We start from the raw sequence: 18304 nt of genomic DNA, 5'->3' as shown, positions 1-18304 counted from the left end.
GCAACAAAAATAACATTTTTATTGACCTTGACACAGGAAAATATTATTTCCCAAATCCTAAGGGTATCTATTGGCTTGATTCACTTTCTTCTGTAACATATATCCCTCTTATTGCCATAGTGATACTCATTTGCAAAAGAAAAAAGTGCAATGTAAAAAATATGAAAAGACAACCAGTATATGAGAAAGGGGATTATTATCAAGTTTTTAGGAGCAGTTTCCTCTTGTGAAAAAGGTTATTTACTGCTTTACCCAAAAGTCAATGTGTTCTAGGAAAGGAAAAGAGCATTGCGTTGAATCAGGAGGCATGGATTTTTAACACTTCTTCCGCACACATGACATGTGAGCTTGGGCAAACCACCTAGTCCTCTGTGCCTCAGTTTCCTTATTTGTGAATTTGGACTTTCACCATCTGCCTCTTGTTACCCACACGGATGTTGCAAGGGGCAAATTGCACAATGCATGTCCAAGTTCTTTGCAAGATTAAAAGCCACTGACTGCTCAATATAGCATACCTCCCAGTCCATGCCCAGCCCTGCATTCTGCCACCTAAAGGTGGCCAGGGAGTTAACTGCAGGTGTCAGCCTCTCCCACTGTGCCTGCCTGGCCTTTGTCACCAGGAAACATCTGCACTTGCATATCTTACAATTAAAAAACTTAAGGTGTTCAACAAGCCTATATTAATCACATGCTGTTTTCCAGATATACATTATCTGCAGTGGATGCTACAAAATGAATTACAGATGATCCCTGGATGATGGTCCCATCAGTCCCTTCATTTAAAAAAAAAACTTATGAGATGAGGACCCAACTAGTTCTTACCACTTCTTAAGAGCTATGTAATTTTAGATAAGTTGAGTAGCCTCTCTGAACCTCCATTTTTTTTTTTTCATCTAGAAAAGTAGAGTAAATAGCCATCCCACAAAGGTTTTCTGTTTGTTTGTTTTTCCCATAAAGAAAATGAGATAAAGAAGATAACTAGCTTTATAATTACTCTAGGGTGAGGCTGGTTTTTATTAGCCAGGGTCACAGAGGTTATTAAAGGGATCCTGGGAAAGCTAGCCCCCATAGAGCCTGCTTTTCCTCTGTGACCCCTGTGACCTTGAGCAACCTGGGGAAGAGGTAATTGAACAGCAACTACTACTTTGGAGGAAACAGAATCAAAATATCGAAGCTATTGACTCACCCCGAAGGCAGTAAGCAGTGCTTTGGTTTCTGACCTTTTCGCATCCTGGGGCAGTCAATAACCTGGCCGCTCTATGCAGCGCCTGCCTCTGATTCTGATTTGGGAGTACTTTAACCTTGAACTGAGCTCCAGGTAACCAAGGCAACAGGAAGTCAGCTCCTGCGTTGGAGGAGTAGGAATCCATAAATCAAGTCCCTAATGCAAACACGGTGTGCAGGTAGAGGTTTGAGGGGATAAGTGGTCTATGAGAAATTACCTTTGAAAATGAGTGCCTGTCCCTTGGCAAGCTGCGGCACAGTTTCAAAGACTTTGAACAAAATGTATCAATAGAGGTCAACAGGTCATAACAGAATGTTTTCATATAGGCTTAGCTTTTTTTATTTCCTCTTGGCTCTGTCTTTAATTATGAACAGATGTTGGATCCACAGAGTTATTAGCATTGTTATTTCCTCCTTTACAAACACGCTGGCCTCCAAACAAAAGCCGCAGTACAATTTGTCCTGCACTGGGGCTTGGGGATGCTCTGAACACATCTACCAAGTGTGCTGTCCATGCAGTCGGGGTCTGAATTTGACATAGTGGTCCCTTCCCAGATGAAAGCCTTTTCGTCTTGAGAACTTGGTTCTGGACTGTTTCACATTCACCTGGCCATTTGGGGATGTCTCCATGGAGCGTCAGCGGCCACCTGGAATGAAGGGGAACAAAGATTTGCAGGGGCCAGCCTGCCCCATGCTCTCTCCCAAGAAGTCATTCATTCTGGTCTCCTGAGACCTCTACTCTCAGGCAAAATTTGTGGATTGCAAGTGCTGTTAGGTTAGCCTTTGTTTAAAACTTACCCAGTATTCTTACCCCTTATCCTTACTGTATTTCTTGGAATGTTTCCATAATCCTTTCAAAACCCAATAATGTCTGAAAAAACATCAGGGCTTTGCTGCCCACCCCCCCTTTTTTTCCAATTTTTTTTCAAATTCATTGGATGGCAGCTAGCAAACAGTACTATAATAGAAAACCCTAAATTATCTAGAGTTTTCAAGACAGCTAAATAGTGACAATCTGAATTATAGAGTGTTTTTAAGTGTCATTTTATTACTTCTAACATATTCTCTAACATAAACACTTGAGTAGCAAAGTATGCCCAATAGAGATATGATCAGATCAACTTTAATGAAATGATGTGGACTGAGACTAATTTGGATTGGGAACATTTGCATGAAAATGGGTACAACCAAAATGACTTGAAATCAGTTTGTTCCCACGTGAGAGTTAAATATCCACCTGCTAATCCTGTTTATGGCTCATTCTCTGAGCATGTCATAATGCGAGCAAAGAATGACTTGCCCAACCTGGGTCCACAGGTACAAAGTTGACGTATTAGTGAGTTTTCCACAGGAGCTGTTGTCCAGTAGCCCTCTGAGAGCTTGGAGGTGAGCTGTGGACAGTACGCCTGCGTCCATCTGATGGGAACACACACGGCCGTGGTCCTGCCCCATATCAAAGTGGGGAATTTGTGTCAGACCCAGGGCTGTTGTTTCCACTTCAAATCTGTTAGCAGCCAGTTGTTCAGATGCATCCATCTGCCCAATACCCATGCTCTGGTATAGACTTGTAGATTTTTCTCAAAGTATGTTTATTTCTCATTGGAACAAGAGTTTAATGCATGTTTGTGATTCTAAATATATTAACAATAACACAGGCTAAGGAGTAAAAATAAAAACTCCCCCTTCCCCACCAATCTTCCCTGTGCTTTCTGTGCTTAGAATAAACAGTTTTGTGTGTGTGAACTATTTGGGTGCATGTCCTTGTGGATGATTCTGTGTCATGTTACATGTTTATACATGTGCACTCACCTGTCCCTGGCACACCTGCATATGTGAAACATGGACATTCTACACACATTTCTTGACTCTGAGATGGTTGCACTTTGCAGTCTTTCTGTCATAGAATTTCATGTTTGTCCACATTCACTGTCAAAATGCTGTGAAATATAAAATCCAAAAGAACCTATTATTCTCAGCATCTGATGGGGGAGGTTCAGAGACTGGGATGGAGAGTTGGGGGATGGGAGTGGAAGGGAAATGAAAATGTCAGCATGGACACATGGTTCTAACTTAGGTTCCTGGAAGAGTGTCTTTTCCAGGTGTAGTACAAGGACCTCTGCATCCTGGCAAGAAACAGGCCATTGGAAGATTGGGGTCGTGGGCAGGTGGAGCAGGATGATCTGGCTACTTGGAAACTTCCAGCTCTGACATTAGGAGCTGTCTGAGTTTGGTCAGTTCTCTCTTAACCTCTCAGAAATCTGTTGCTCTCATCTGTAAAATGGAGAAAATAGTAACCTCCTCACCACATGGATCACCACTGTCATTAGGCCCGAGGGAGCTGATCCCTGTGGTGGAAGATAATGTTACTCCGGGAGGGGACTGTATCACTCGGGTTACTTGGGATGGGACAAAAAGGATCACATGATAAAGCCCCACATGTTGTTGTTTATTGCTGCCAGTGGCATAGAGCCTGCAAATGAAGAAACTCTGAGTCAATTTTCTAGTCTATAGACCAGTGGTTCTCAACCTTCTGGCCCTTTAAATACAGTTCCTCATGTTGTGACCCAACCATAAAATTATTTTCGTTGCTACTTCATAACTGTAATGTTGCTACTGTTATGAATCGTAACGTAAATATCTGATATGCAGGATGGTCTTAGGCGACCCCTGTGAAAGGGTCGTTCAACCGCCAAAGGGGTCACAACCCACAGGTTGAGAACCGCTGCTATAGACTGTTTGACATGGATACAGAACTTCCATGCCTCTGCACTTATGCTCGGGTGAGTCCGAGAGTCACTATTATGCAGCTGGGATGTGGAAGGTGCTCAGAGATCCTTGGTCCTGTCAGGGAAGAGAAAGGACACCTGGCTGCCTTGTTTCAGCTGGGCCTGAGGAAGCAGTGGGTTATATTAGCGATAGTTGCAATAATAGGAATAATAATAATGGGAAACAGTTACATAGCATCGACTGTGTGCCAGACACTGGTCTAAGCACTTTATGGAGACTGACTGCTGGATGCTCCCAACCACCCCTAGGAGAGCGTTCCATCTCATTTGTACAGTTAAGGAAGCTCAAAGCTTGGAGAGGTTAAGTAACTTGCTCGTGATCACACAGCTGGGAAGTACAAGAGCCTGGATTCCAGCCCAGGAAACGTGGTTCCAGAATAGCTCCAAGATTTGTCATATAGTGAATATCCAGGCCCTTCCAGAGGCACCTCGCAAGAGCCTTCCCAGGCTTCTCGGCACCATAAAGGCATGACTTATGATGGTTGTCGTGGCCAGACACTCCCAGGTCCCATGTCTGCTCTTGCTTGACTCAGTGACTGTTGCTACACAGCAGTCCCCACAGTGCGTCTTCCGCCTCTAGCAGGCTGGTCCTCATCTAGATCCTCTTCCTTTCTCCATCTATGGCATCATATGACTATCCCTCATTCTTGCTGTTCTAGCGCGACCTCTGGAAAGCCTTTTCTTACTTTTTTTCACATGAGTCCCTACCTGCGTAGAACTCCCCAAGCACCTAGGATGAAGGACACGCAAGCCTGCCCATACTTGCTGCCCAACAACTTCTTCTCATTTAGTCTTGTCTCCCCTGCTGCCTGAGAGGAGCAGCCTCACAAGGGTGGGTCCCACTTCTCCTCGCCATGCTGCACACAGCACAACTTCCGTAGAGATGGCCTTTGTGATCCTCAGCAGGCAACAGCATGCCTGGTGGAGGAGTATACTGCTTCTTTAGGCCTGTGCCCTGACACCACTTCCAGGCAGCAACCTGGAATGTCCTCACCACTAACTTTAGCCACAAAACCAAAACCAGTCATGCTGCTAATTTTTTTTTCTTTGAACATTCTAAAATGTTATTCTTATACCAGAAGGAGGTCAGATCATTTAAGAATTTTCTCAGATCACTTTCAGCTTTTATGTTGTCTGTCTTCCTGTTTCTTCAAAATAACTGCAGGCTTTGGGGTTCTTGTTTTTCAGGGATGCCAAGTCCCCACTTAAAAGTGGACCAGACGGCAACGCATAGTAAGAATGAGGGCTCCGTGTCCACCATGATGACCAGGAAGAAGCCAGCTGCGGTTGACAGTGTTGCAATCCCACCCACCCCAGTGTTATCTCTCCTCGCTGCGTCTGCAGCAACCTCAGATGCAGGTGAGCACTTTTCAGATGCTTTGGGTTCACCCCAGAGAAGGTGGGCGTGGAGAAGACCTCCTGGGAGTGTGCTATGGAGTACAGGTAAGAGTCCTCTGCTTAGCCAACCTGCCCCACTGAGCAGATGAGCTGTTGCAGCCCTGGATTTTTCAAGTGGGAGGAGGTTTAACAAGGATGGAGGTCACCTTGAAACTAGTGGCAAAGTCCTCTTGAAGAAGCTTTCCAGTTTATCCTAACACATGCCCATCTAGTAAGCAGCAAATAATGATAGCAATTACTCTTTGTCAAGCTTTAGTAATTACAAATCTCAGCATCCTTATATATGCTACCTCATGTAACTCATAAAAAACTCTGTAAAATAAATGCTTGTGTCTTCATTTCAGATGAGGAAGCTAAGAGTAAAGGAACTTGCCCCAAGAACCTGTGCACAGTCAGGATCCCAACCCAGGTCCTGGTCCCATGCTCCCAACCACTGCATTTCCCAATCTTGTTCTCCAGGGTTAGGAGACAGTAATCAGAGTTCCCTGAGGCCTTGATTCATTCTACCCTCATGATGTCATGGATCCCTCAGTAGTCACCAGTCTCCTCACAGGCAGGTGATAAAATATAAATTCCTTATTCAAATACCCGTGAAGCTTTGCCTTCCTCTACTCCCTCTCACCAATCCCTGCACCAGCCCCCACTTTGCCACACTCATTCCAACTGCGAGGAAGGTAGGCCTTGGACTTGGCTTAACTCCTTTCTTTGAGGACAGGTTTACTCAATTCCTACATGCACCCCACAGACTTTTGAGGCCACACCGCTTTCAAATGCCTGCAGCATCCAGTGTCTGTACTATGCATTCACCTTCCACATGAAAAATGTCCTCTATTTAACCTCTTCTTCCTCAAAAGACTTGTACATAACTCTGAGGTAGAATCCATGATTTAGGTTCTTGCTATCTCACAGCACATGGAATGATGGCCCATTTCATAAATGTTTGTTGAATTAATGCATTGGTCAATGTTAAGCATATAGCAGTATTTAGAAATGACTATTATGATTAGAAGCCCAAGAAGAGACTGATTATTATTTTTTAAATATATTTTTATTGACTTCAGAGAGGGAAATGGAGAGAGAGATAGAAATATCAATGATGATAGAGAATCATTGATCAGCTGCCTCCATTGGGAATTGAGCCCGCAATCCGGGCATGTGCCCTGATCTGGAAATGAACCACGACTTCCTGGTCATGACCAGCTGGGCGAGACTGGTTATTCATATTCACACCAAACTTATTCTAAGTCAGCAGGTTGCTTTTTTTTTTCTTCTTTTTAGCTGAGAACTCAACTTGTCTACATACCTGCCTCCTTCATGGAAATTATTGGTAATTAGAAAATGAGTCTAATTGATATAATAGGAAAAGGTATTTGGAAGGTCACTTCCTAAAGTGAGTTCAGCAAAATATTAGAAGGTGTGTTGTGATAAAAGATGTTTCCATAGTTAAATGAATGTGGGGAATGCTGTATTATTACATCTGATTTCTTCCTGCAGAGCTGTTCAGAGCCTTTAATTGACCAGTTCATTGTGAGGCTCCTGGACGGAGAGACACAGAATTTCAGAATTTCACAGTCTCATCTGACCACAAAACCTATTTTTCATGAAATACCTCTTAAAATCCTATTTTTCATGAAATAGCTCTTAAATAGCTCTCAGCATCTCTTTGGAAATGGTGTTCTCACCAGCCATTTGGGAAATCTTGCTCTGAAAGCATGGGATCATCTCTCAAATATGATCATGAATCTTCACATCTTTCACATGCTAGATGTGAAATGAAAAGTTTTTGGTGGAAATGTCAGGTAAACAATGTCAGCGAGGAGTACATGAAGAGGTCAGAGGAGGGAACACATGGAGGAATGGGAGGAAGCTATCCTGAGTCTTGATGGATCAGCAGTTCCTTGGGGGGGGGCGGCGGTCCCGGAAGTGGGAGCTGATGTCCTGCCTGGAAATCCGGGAAGCTATCACTCAGCTGGAGCGAAAGATTGGGGCCGCAGTCTGCACTGCCCACCCAGAAAATTGCTTCCTCGCCCTTGTCGGTTAAGCTCTAGAGACCTCCCTTTATGGATTTAGAAATTAGCCTGCATGTTTCCGCCTTTGCTTGCCAAGCACAGATATTTCCCAGGGGCAAAAGACAGACAGGTGGTCCCCTATTTTCTTCCCCCTGAACTTGTTCCAGTCAGTGTGCGAGAGCACATTCTTGGGATCCCAGCCTCCTGTGGACTCTATTTGCATTCAGTAGTTTACAAATATGCCAAAGGGGCATAGAAACAGGTGGGTCTTGAACTTTTCAACCTGCCTGTCTGGTAATCAGAGCTGAGCCACAGCTCTCCTGTTTCAGGATGCAAGAACGTGCTGTTGTTTATTTGTAGGCAGTGCTAAACTGAGACCCTCATGAGAATTTCACAGATCTGGTCCACTTCTGGGTCTCAGGTGGCTGAGCAGAACTTCTGAGGGGAAAGAAGCCAGAGATCCAACCCGGTGCTGGTGGCCAGACCTTCCTGAGATTCTGCTCTCCACAGACTTGCTGCTTCCTACAAACCACAGAGAGCTTAGGTCCCACGGGTGGGGCTTGTGTCCAGTGTGATTCAGAGAAACCTCAGAATCTCTGCAGTTTGCAATTGCATGAGGTCATGCAATGGGACTGGACCCAACTTCTTGATTGACCACCTGGTTTCCAATGGAATCCTACTTCTGTCATAGGCTCAACATTAGCCAAGGCAGGTTGCTTTCTCCCTAACTGTGGACTCCTACTTTTTTTAGAGAACAGTGAGCAAAACTCCTAATTTGATCGGGTGGATAGCCTAACAGTTTCAGGCACACAGCAGGAGATCAATCTTTTCTGGGTTTGATTTCATTCGATTGGGTGTTTGTGCATTGGTCATCTACATTTCTGATGAGACAACTCGCTTATTTTTTTGTTTTCTTTAGAATCCCCTTACTCATCTCTCACTATAAGCAAGGTCATCTAGAATTACCTGTGGCTGTATAGAGAAATCCACTTATTTTCCACTAAGTCTTCCTTTCTAGAGAATGGTTTTGAAGATCCAGACAAGTGCAAAGGGCAATAAAAGAAAGAATAGTAGCCCTAACCAGTTTGGCTCAGTGGATAGAGCGTCAGCCTGCGGACTCAAGGGTCCCAGGTTCGATTCCGGTCAAGGGCATGTACCTTGGTTGCGGGCACATCCCCAGTAGGGAGTGTGCAGGAGGCAGCTGATCGACGTTTCTCTCTCCTTGATGTTTCTAACTCTCTATCCCTCTCTCTTCCTCTCTGTAAAAAAATAAATAAAATATATTTTTTAAAAATTAAAAAAAAAGAAAGAACAGTAAAACTATAAGGGGCTTATTCAGCAAAATTAACTTCAGAGTTTATTGAGATAAAAAATACTGAAATAATTGCATTAATTAGAAATTTCTTTCATTTAAAATTAATGGATGCTAAAATTTCTGGTACAGTGACTGACACATAGTAGCTGCTCAGTAAATCACCACTGACTGAAATGAATGATTGCAAGTCAGCAGCTGCGTGCTGATCCAGCACCCAGTGTGGTGGGAGACATCTGAGAAAAGGATGGTCAGCCTTGGAACTGCTAAACAATCAAATGGAAAACATTTGACAGACATGAGGGGGGCTGTTGGGTAAATACTTGCCAAGTAATTAGTTAGTCTATGGTTCCACCAGTACTTTTTCAAACAGGTGATCTTTGGAAAAAGAAAAAGAAGGAACATTTCCCATTTTATTTTATAAAGAAAAAAAGGAACATTTTCCACTTTATTTTATAAACATTATAATATAGGAGAAATGAAGGCAGTTCAGAGGTTTAAATATATCTTCTAGCTCAAGTGTGTGTATGTGTGTGTGCGTTCATGCATTAAGGCAATTTTTCCACTTCTCAGAGTCTGGGAGGCATGCTGATTATGAAGTTATTGATTTGGAAGGGGCGGGTGTAGAAGAGGGGTTCCAGGAGTGGGTGGCCAGACTGAGAAGATGTGAGTTTGTGAGCTACTGGGAGGAAGGGATGGCGGTGGCTGCCTTCATGATCAAACTGCTCTCAGGCAGCTCAGCCTTCCTGATCAAACTGCTCGATAGCCATTGATCAGCCACAGTCCCCTGGCACAAGGAAGGTCTCATTCCAGGGAGCAGTGCATCATTACTGTGAGTAATTAGGGCCAACGCAGTAAAAGCTTCAATAAAGTTTGCTCAAAGGGCTGCATAATTTGAAATAACTTCTATTGCACAATCCCAATCATAATTTACTAACCATATCAGATAATACAAACCTGAATGGGTCAGGCTAATTTTTCTGATCTACATATTGAGCTAACTTTTCAGGGAGGTCATGCAATGAGTAGAAGTTCATTATCTTCCTACTGAAACTTGCCCCACCTTTGTATTTAAGATAAGACTATTATTAAGTAGATTACAAATTCTGCAGGAACTAAGTAAAATGCCAAAGAAACATAATCTCTGTGGTTCTATGCCTGAAAGTCTAGTGTAGGGATGATAGGAAAATAAGCAGACATATCCTTCTTCCCTCTTTCTCCTCCTCCTCCTCCTCCTCATATTCTCTCTCTCTCTCTCTCTCTCTCTCTCTCACACACACACACACACACAACACACACACACACACACACACACACACACACTGATGGTCTCACATCTTAAATCCAAGGAGATAACCAGACATGCATCAGAGTTGCTCTCATCAAATCTCAACTGTTCAAGGGGTAGCCCAGTTCAAGATACCAGAGGGGAGCAGAGTGAAGATGGTGCTTAGTTCATATCTGTTTTGCATCAAGGCTAAACCATTATTCTCTCAAACTAAAGGATCTGCCTTATTTAAAACTACCAGAGCCTATGAGTAAGTGAAACTATTTAAATTTCAAAGTCTATTACATTTTTAGACATTTTGCTTCTGAAGGGAGAGACTATATACATTAGATAAACCATTTAGTTGTTAACCATACTATCAGTCCAACCAGAACTGACTGATGCCTATAATCAAGATGCAAACTTTAAGCTTGAAAAATTACCTTTACAAGTAAAAGAATGGATTCTTCATCCTAAGGAATCAGAGTGAAATCCAGTGGTCTAGTAGCTGGAGCAAAATGATCATGAAAATTGCTTCTAACTCCCAAATTTGTGATACCTAATTTTTCTCTTGACCAATTGCCATTTATGGAGAGAGGCCCAGAATAATGAAATAATATCCTGGTGTATAAAGCAATGCCCAGAAATTTGAGAATTAGAAAATTATTTATACTACTTGTTTTTTTGTCCTATGTGGGATCATGATCTGGAACTCCTAACCAAAGTAATAGGCCACTGCAGCCAAAAGTCTGGTCTTTCAAAAGAACCAAAATAGAGCAAATAATTCTTTGAGTTAACAGGTTTTGGAACATTCAAGGCCCATAAGTACATACATTGAAGAAGTCTTCAAATTATGAAATAAATTCCTGCAAGTCCAGACTAATCATTTAAAATATACGGTAGAAAACCCTAAAAACAAAAAGATCTAGAGAAAAATAAAGCTTTATTTTAGAAACCAATCATTCAAGTTGTCTGTAAAGTGCTACTCATGAACCCATTTTGAAGCAGCACAGAATGACTCTTTGCCTAGAGCTCTGCAGAATGTGTGGCTCCTGGAAAGCCCCCCCCCCCTTCTCTGGGCCCTGAAGGATTGGAAGCCTCTGTGCTTCCCTAAAACCCCATCACACAAAAAAACTCCAAAAACTTGTTTTAATTTTGCCCAAAAAGGATGAAATAAGTTCTTGTCTGATTTAATCTGGACATCCTAAAGCAGTTTAGCTGATCCCGTGCCGGAGGCTGTAAGCATTCAGAGAGGCACCAAAACTCCAGGATCTGGCTTTCTGCCTTCTGCTCCAACCTGAATCTCCTTGGAGATGCCATCAGCACAAAACTTTTCTGGAGTCTTCTCTCTATAGTTTTCAAAAACTATAAACTCATGTCAAATATTCATGCAACTCTTTGTTGAGGAAACCAACGTGGTGACCGGACTGGTCCAAGGAAGAATTAGAGGAACAGGGCATTATGAGAATGTGGCCATCAGAGAAAGAACATCAAGCAAGATTGCTCAGTTAATGTTCTAATGGGGAATAAAACCATAACCTCTAAAGTTATCTTTTCTACTTCACCGAAATAATTTGCATCCAGGCAAAACCCTGCAAGTTATCATATTACAAGGCACAGTCTAGGCATTTGCTATCAGTAGTGGATAGCAAATCCGTAAAAGGTACATTCCCCTAGCCTAGATAGTTAATAATCACTGGGCAGGCCCATAAAATTATAGAATACTCTAGGACTCCAAAAGAACAAACACTCTTCTGTTTGCCTTGTTTCTAAGTTTTGGCTCATTTTTTCTTATCACCACTCACAGGCCATGCAGTGTTCTCATTGACTGGACTTGTTCTTATTTACAGTGGCCTGCCCTGAATCTCAGGGCTGTACTTACCAGCTGGGTGATCTCAGACCTCAATGAACATGGAAAGCATACCACCTAGCGTAGAGGGTTGTGGGGAGGACTAAATGAGATAGACCTGGTGAAAATCTTGGCTGCATGCCTGCCCCATAAGAAGAGTTCAGCAAACCAGCGCTATTGTTGCTATTGTTACTGTTGCTGTTATGGTTATTGCTGTTTGGGCTTTCCATTCTGGACTATTCCCTCACCCACTCCTCAAGCTGTCCGGATGGCTAATTCATGATTATTCTTTAAGACTCAGCATAGTGCCTTCAACTCTAAGATGCCTTCCCTTACACCCAGTTTGAGAACCACCCAATGGCCAATTTGCATACCACATCTTCTGTGCCCCATGGCTCCCTGTGAGCCCATTGATCATTGGTCTCTATATTTAACAGTGTCTGTGTTCTCATGCCTGTGTCCCAGGCTGGACTATCCACTCCCTTATTTTCAGTAACTAGCACTGAAGTGGACAAATAATAGATAATCATTGAATACTAGTCAAAATGTGTTGAACAAGTGTTTTCTGTACAGAACCATCTGGTGCATGAAAAAGCATACTCTTGCATTACATTCTTTAGAGTTGAAAGGCAATGATGTGCCTTTATTTTCCATTTCAGCACCAGAAATAGCAAACCATCCTAAGAATGTTCAGCATAGAGAGCAACCCGAGAGGGACCTCTGGGGCCTCTAGAGTCCTTTGTTTAGTTATGGCAGACCAGCTCCTGGTTAACCCACCAGGATATCCTGAGGGAAGGTTATTGTCAAGTTCAAGAGTCAGCCTATGTGGCATGATATGTGCAGTACATGGCTATGGGTTTATTCCGAGAAGGAGGATTCTATGTCTCCCTTCAATTGAAAGTTCTGTGGGATTTTCAGGATGAGCCACTCCATGGAAAGCTGGACATTGGCCTAGGTTGTACTTTATTTTACATATGATAGTCTTGTGGAGTGTTGCTTTCCCAGGGGAAGCAACCATTTCCTATTTAGGTTTTTGTCTCATTCAATAAGGACTACGTATCCCATAAATCCCTTGATTTATATGGGATGAAATAAGAGAAGCAAAAGCTGGGAGTATTGCTTTTAAACAACATAATCATATTTGGGCGTGAATACCCTCGCACAGTGTCGGGTGCATAGTAGATACTCCGTGAACAGGTCTGGACTTGATTGAACTAATTTTTTTTTTCTCTCCAGAGCTGAGATTTTAGAGAAGACAAAAGGCTTAATGACAGGTTTGAAAGTCTGTCTGAGAAATTTAACTCAATTTATCTTCTTGAAATGCTTCCTACAGATTACGCTCCCAACCTCCTCTTGCCACAGTCAGACCCTGTTAAAAATAAAGTAATGATAATAATACATTTTATCTTCTTCCCAGTGATAGTATCATTCACACCTCCATTGAAGCCCAGTGGGAGGTTTGGCTGTGAGGCCCCAGCTCAGGGGGAGTCAGGTGCGATTATTGTAATGAGGACTCCATGCTCTCAGAGAAACGCAAGAAAGAAACCCCTCCATACGTGAAGCGATTTCTATTAAGATACTCATTTTATATCAAATATTCTTTATAAATGGAAAAGAATGAAAGGAGGCTCATCTAGGGGTAGATTTTATGCAGCCAAGAAGGCAAGGGCAGGAATATTTTACGATCAGTTTTGAGATAGTGCTGTGCCTGCCTTGTTCACTGGCACTTTCCATTTCCACAAGTCTAATTAGATTGTTGTTTTAATGGCGGTGAGATAATTTAGTGGCGACTGAAAGCAACTGTGTTAATGAGAGGGGGTGGGGACAGTGCTGTGCGTTTCCTGTAATTAACGGAGAGTTTTTGAAAAACTTGGTTCCAGTGAAGTTGGCATACTGAGCCCAGCTGTTGGGAAGGGGGGCAAGGTCTTTCCTGCTCATTGCTGCGGAAATGGCCTCAGGCAATGTGGAAGAACTGTGTAATGACTGTCATTAAGAATGATCCTTAGTGGTCTGGGCAGGCAGGAGTCAGTCTCAGAGAAAGAAAAGACAGAGAAAGAGAGTCATGGAGAAAGGGGGCAGTGAGAAAGAACAGAGTAAGGATTGTAGACAGATGTGGCAAAGAGACAGACAGACAGACATAGCACCCACCCATAAGCCCTCTCCATTCTACCCCTGAGACCCACTGGTGTAATTCCAGGGTATTCTCCCAGGGGGTCTGGGCCTCCTGATACTCAAACTGGAATTGACTAGACCTCATTAGAATAGACTAGAAGGCACCTCTGCCATCCCCTTCATGTTGCAAATGAGAAAATTGAGCCCAGAAAGAAGAAATTAATTACAAAATATTACCTGAGTAGGAATTAGGAAACCTGGAATCCTTCTGGCTACCACACAAATGCATAGTGGAAGCTGGATTTGGAATTCAAGGGTCAGGGATTTTGTGGCCCGCAGTAATGATTAACTAGTTCCCTCGGGTAAAGTCACTGAGTCTAACTGAGACTTCTGAGTCTCAGTTTCCTCATCAGCGAAATGGGAAAAACAATGCCTTTTAGGCAGTGGTGAGGAAGAAATGAAATGACAGATCAAAACACCAATCACATAGTCAAAACCATATATCACTTTTATGACCCCTCTCATGTCAGAAATGAAGTCATGTCATGTTATGATTTAATCATGTTAAGTCATAATTTAGTCATTTTATGACTCAGATCATAACATCCATTAATTATCATTAGAAGTTTTATCCTCACTCCACCCTCCAAATACCCTTATCTTAGGGCACAACTCCCCCCCCCCCCCCCCCCCCACCCCCCCCAATCATCAGTTTGGCAAATGCCAGACTGCCCCACCCCCCCCCCCCCCCCTCCCGGCAACACCACCACCACCAGTGAGGGTATTAACTTCCATATGGAGCTCATCTTACTGAAACTTCTATAAGTCTTTGGTATGAATCGTGAAGAGTTTTTAAGCACCAATCACTTTGATACATGTAAGGATAAGATTAGACCTGCCCTAGAGGAACTTTCATACTGTTTGGGAAGGCCTGACTCCAAAACATGAGATGACCAAATAATATTTTAAAAATGAATAGATTGAATAACCTCAGACAGTAATGGAGCTATCATTTAGCAACTGACAGATCATTGATTTCCAACTGAGTGGTAGTAAGGGAGTTCGGAAGACAGTGAGATGATCTGGAAAAAGAAGAGTTGAGGTGGCCTTCTAAGGATGAATGAAATTCATATGCAGAAAGAATAGGAGAGAGTCGTTTACATCTCTGAGATTGGAGTGTATGTGGAAATAACAGAGGAAGCTGGAAAAGAGGTTTGGGGTCAGAACTGGAGTTCCTGAAATTCTCGAATGAGGCCAGGTGACCATTCTGAAGGGCACCATTAGCAAAATGGTAGCCATGGGCCAGTAGCCACCTGCAATTGTATTTTGACTGGCCTCCAGAGGGTTATACCTTTCTTTAAAAATTAATTAGCAGCTGGGAAATGTTAGCAGATTTACATAATAATCAAGATTTCTCGCTTTTTGGAACTCGGACTATCTAATAACTGTGGGTTCAGATTTCTACCTGCCAGCAATTGATTGACACAGAGTAACGTTTGGGCATCAGGCCCATTCTCTTTAGTTTCCCAGGTCCTCCCTCCAGCCCCCCTACCTTCCTTTATAATCCAGTCCAACTTCACTCATTATATTAGATGTCTGGCTCCCTATAGGAAACAAAGGGACCTAAGTGAGTAACAAAATCCAAGCACTATGTAGGAACACATAATCTAGCAGAAGCAACAAGGGGAATCTGTAGTAATCTCTTGTATTATTAAATTATGGAATTTGGGGATTGGAAGAGTTCTTTGAGATTGTGAAATTGAGAGAAATTTGGCATTCCAGTGCAGTCAACAGTGGGAAATTAACAGGGAAATCCCAGCCTCATTCCTATCTAACTCTGTCTTATTTTTGCTTCCGTAAGGGTATATCTATTGTATGAAACTGGCTTTGAAATGGGGCAGCCCTTGCTTGAATTCTTGAGTCCATAACCTCTAAAATGTGTGCCCTTGCCTAACCGGTTTGGCTCAGTGGATAGATTGTTGGCCTACGGACTGAAGGGTCCTGGGTTTGATTCTAGTCAAGGGCATATACCTCAGTTGCAGGCTCAATTCCCACCCCAGGACACATGCAGGAGGCAACCAATTGATGTATCTCTCTCACATCGATGTTTCCCTCTCTCTCTGTCTCTCCCCCTCCCTACCACTCTCTCAAAAAACAATGGAAAAATAGCCTTGAATAAGGATTAAAAAATAAATAAATAAAATAAAATATGTGCCCTTGGGAAAATTAATTAATCTCTGAGGTCTCAGTTTTCATATCTGTACTATAGCACTAATAGTATCCTCATGTGGTTGCTAATTAAATGAGGAAATATGTGAAATACTGTAGACTGCACTGTAAATTCTCCAAAAATGTTTGTGTCTTCTTTCCCTTAATTTCATATGAAAGCAGGAATGATGTATTGCACTTACCTTGTATGGTCGATAGTATGATACAGAAAGTGGACATTACATAATCATTGAGTAAATGAATGGTGGAAACCCATGTGTACCTCCCCTAGCAAAGAATAAATTTCCTTTTTCTCTCCTCTCCTGTACCCAGGACTTCTAAAATGTGACATCTGTTATTTCAGTTGTTTGTTACTAACTCTGCTATAGTTTGTTTTATGAGGTCGCTTTTGAAAGGGACACAAGAAGAGAGCTCCACTGCTCCCACTACTCTCAGAGCGTCTCGCCTACCGAGGAATCCTCTTCCCTAGGAGTCCTTATATGTTTCCTTGATTCCTCTTTAAGATAGACCAGAGAGTTTTCGTGTAACATGAAGAAACTTGAGTTTTGCTATCAATAGACAGGTTCAAAAGACAGAGCAAACCTCCTAACAGAGGGAATTGTAGCTGTTCCATGATCCCAGCAATGTCTGAACACCCTGTGTGGCCTGGACCCAGGGCTTTCCCATAAAGATGACAGAGCTCAGAACAAAAAAGAGTAAGCCCGATATTAGCTTTAAATTCAGCAGGGGATCTAGACCAGCCTCGAGCGGAATCCCTGGGTTGCTGGAGTTTCAATGCTCCAAAACCCTCCTCCAAGAGACTTTCATGCCCTCCAAAAGCTGAAGGTATTTTGAGGATTTTTCTTATTTTGAAATCCAGTTTATTTGGTGCCTAAATGAAAGCCACAATCCTGGTCTTTGTCTCCCACAAGTTGCCAGAGTTAAGTGATTTGGGCTTACATATGGAAAGTTCATTCTGTTGTGTAATTAATGGGAAGCAGACTTTGGGAAGCTGATGATCCAGGCCCTTATTTATATGAGAGCATATGTCTGTGTTTTGTTTATGACTCACTCTCTTACTCCACGAATTGTAACTTGGGTTTGTTTATGCTAACTTTTCCTAGAATCCAAGCCACATGGTATATGAGCCAATAATTTATGGTCTCTAAAAGGGAAATATGATGAATGAGCTTTTTCCTCATAAATTGTCAAGTCTTAAATTGAGGAAGGAGTATTTGCTGCCTTGAGTCTGTCCAAGCTTATATTAGGAAGAAGAAAAAAAATGAAAGAAAAGCAGTAACTTAAAAAAACACAAAAAAAGAACTGGTATATTGCTCAGAACTTGAATGTATAGGTATTTGCCAAGAGAGCATGTGGACACTCGCCCACAATAAACCATTATAATTCTGATCCAAATGTTCAGCAATGAAAAAACCATTCATATTTTCTACCCTCCCCCTCTCTTTCTCTCTCTCTCTCTCTCTCTCTCTCTCTCATTTTGGTGTTAGATAATTAAAATATAATATACTAGAGGCCTGGTGCACGGATTTGTGCACCAGTGGGGTCCCTCAGCGTGGCCTGCAGAGATCGGGCTGAAACCAGAAGTCCAATGTTGCCTGCCACTCCTGCTTATCCTGGGCCTGCTGTGTCTGCCATGGGCTTTGCGCCCCATCAGTCCCTATCAGGAGAGGCTCATGCCACCACAGCAGCGCTCGCCAGCCATGAGCCCTGTGTCTGGTGCCCATCGGTCAGCTAAGCGATGCTCCTGCTGTGGGAGCGCACTAACCACCAGGAGGCAGCTCTTGAATTGAGCATCTGCCCCCTGGTGGTCAGTGTGTATCATAGAACAGTTGAGACTGGTCGTTCGGTCACTTAGGCTTTTATATATATACTAGAGGCCCGGTGCACAAAAATTTGTGCACTCAGGGGGGGAGGGGGGGTCCCTCAGCCCGGCCTGTGCCCTCTTGCAGTCTGGGACCCCTCAGGAGATAACGACCTGCTGGCTTAGGCCTGCTCCTGGGTGGCAGAGGGCAGGCCCAATCCCTAGGTGCAGCCCCTGGTCGGGCTCAGAGCAGGGCTGATTGGGGAGTTGGGGCGCCGCCCCCTGTCATGCACAGAGCAGGGCCAATCAGGGGGTTG

General features: G+C 43.0%; 1 protein-coding gene across 1 annotated transcript in view; it reads left to right on the top strand.

Annotated features, from left to right (window-relative positions):
* The window catches only part of SETBP1 (SET binding protein 1), a 365051-nt gene that overhangs the window by 331897 nt on the left and 14850 nt on the right, over positions 1 to 18304 (top strand). The window contains 1 exon segment of the mRNA XM_005865758.2: positions 5199 to 5369. Within this exon segment, the coding sequence (XP_005865820.1) occupies positions 5199 to 5369 (171 nt within the window).

Source organism: Myotis brandtii, unplaced genomic scaffold, assembly GCF_000412655.1.
Source record: "Myotis brandtii unplaced genomic scaffold, ASM41265v1 scaffold212, whole genome shotgun sequence".
Taxonomy (NCBI): domain Eukaryota; kingdom Metazoa; phylum Chordata; class Mammalia; order Chiroptera; family Vespertilionidae; genus Myotis; species Myotis brandtii.
This window is presented reverse-complemented; position numbering and strand designations above follow the sequence as displayed.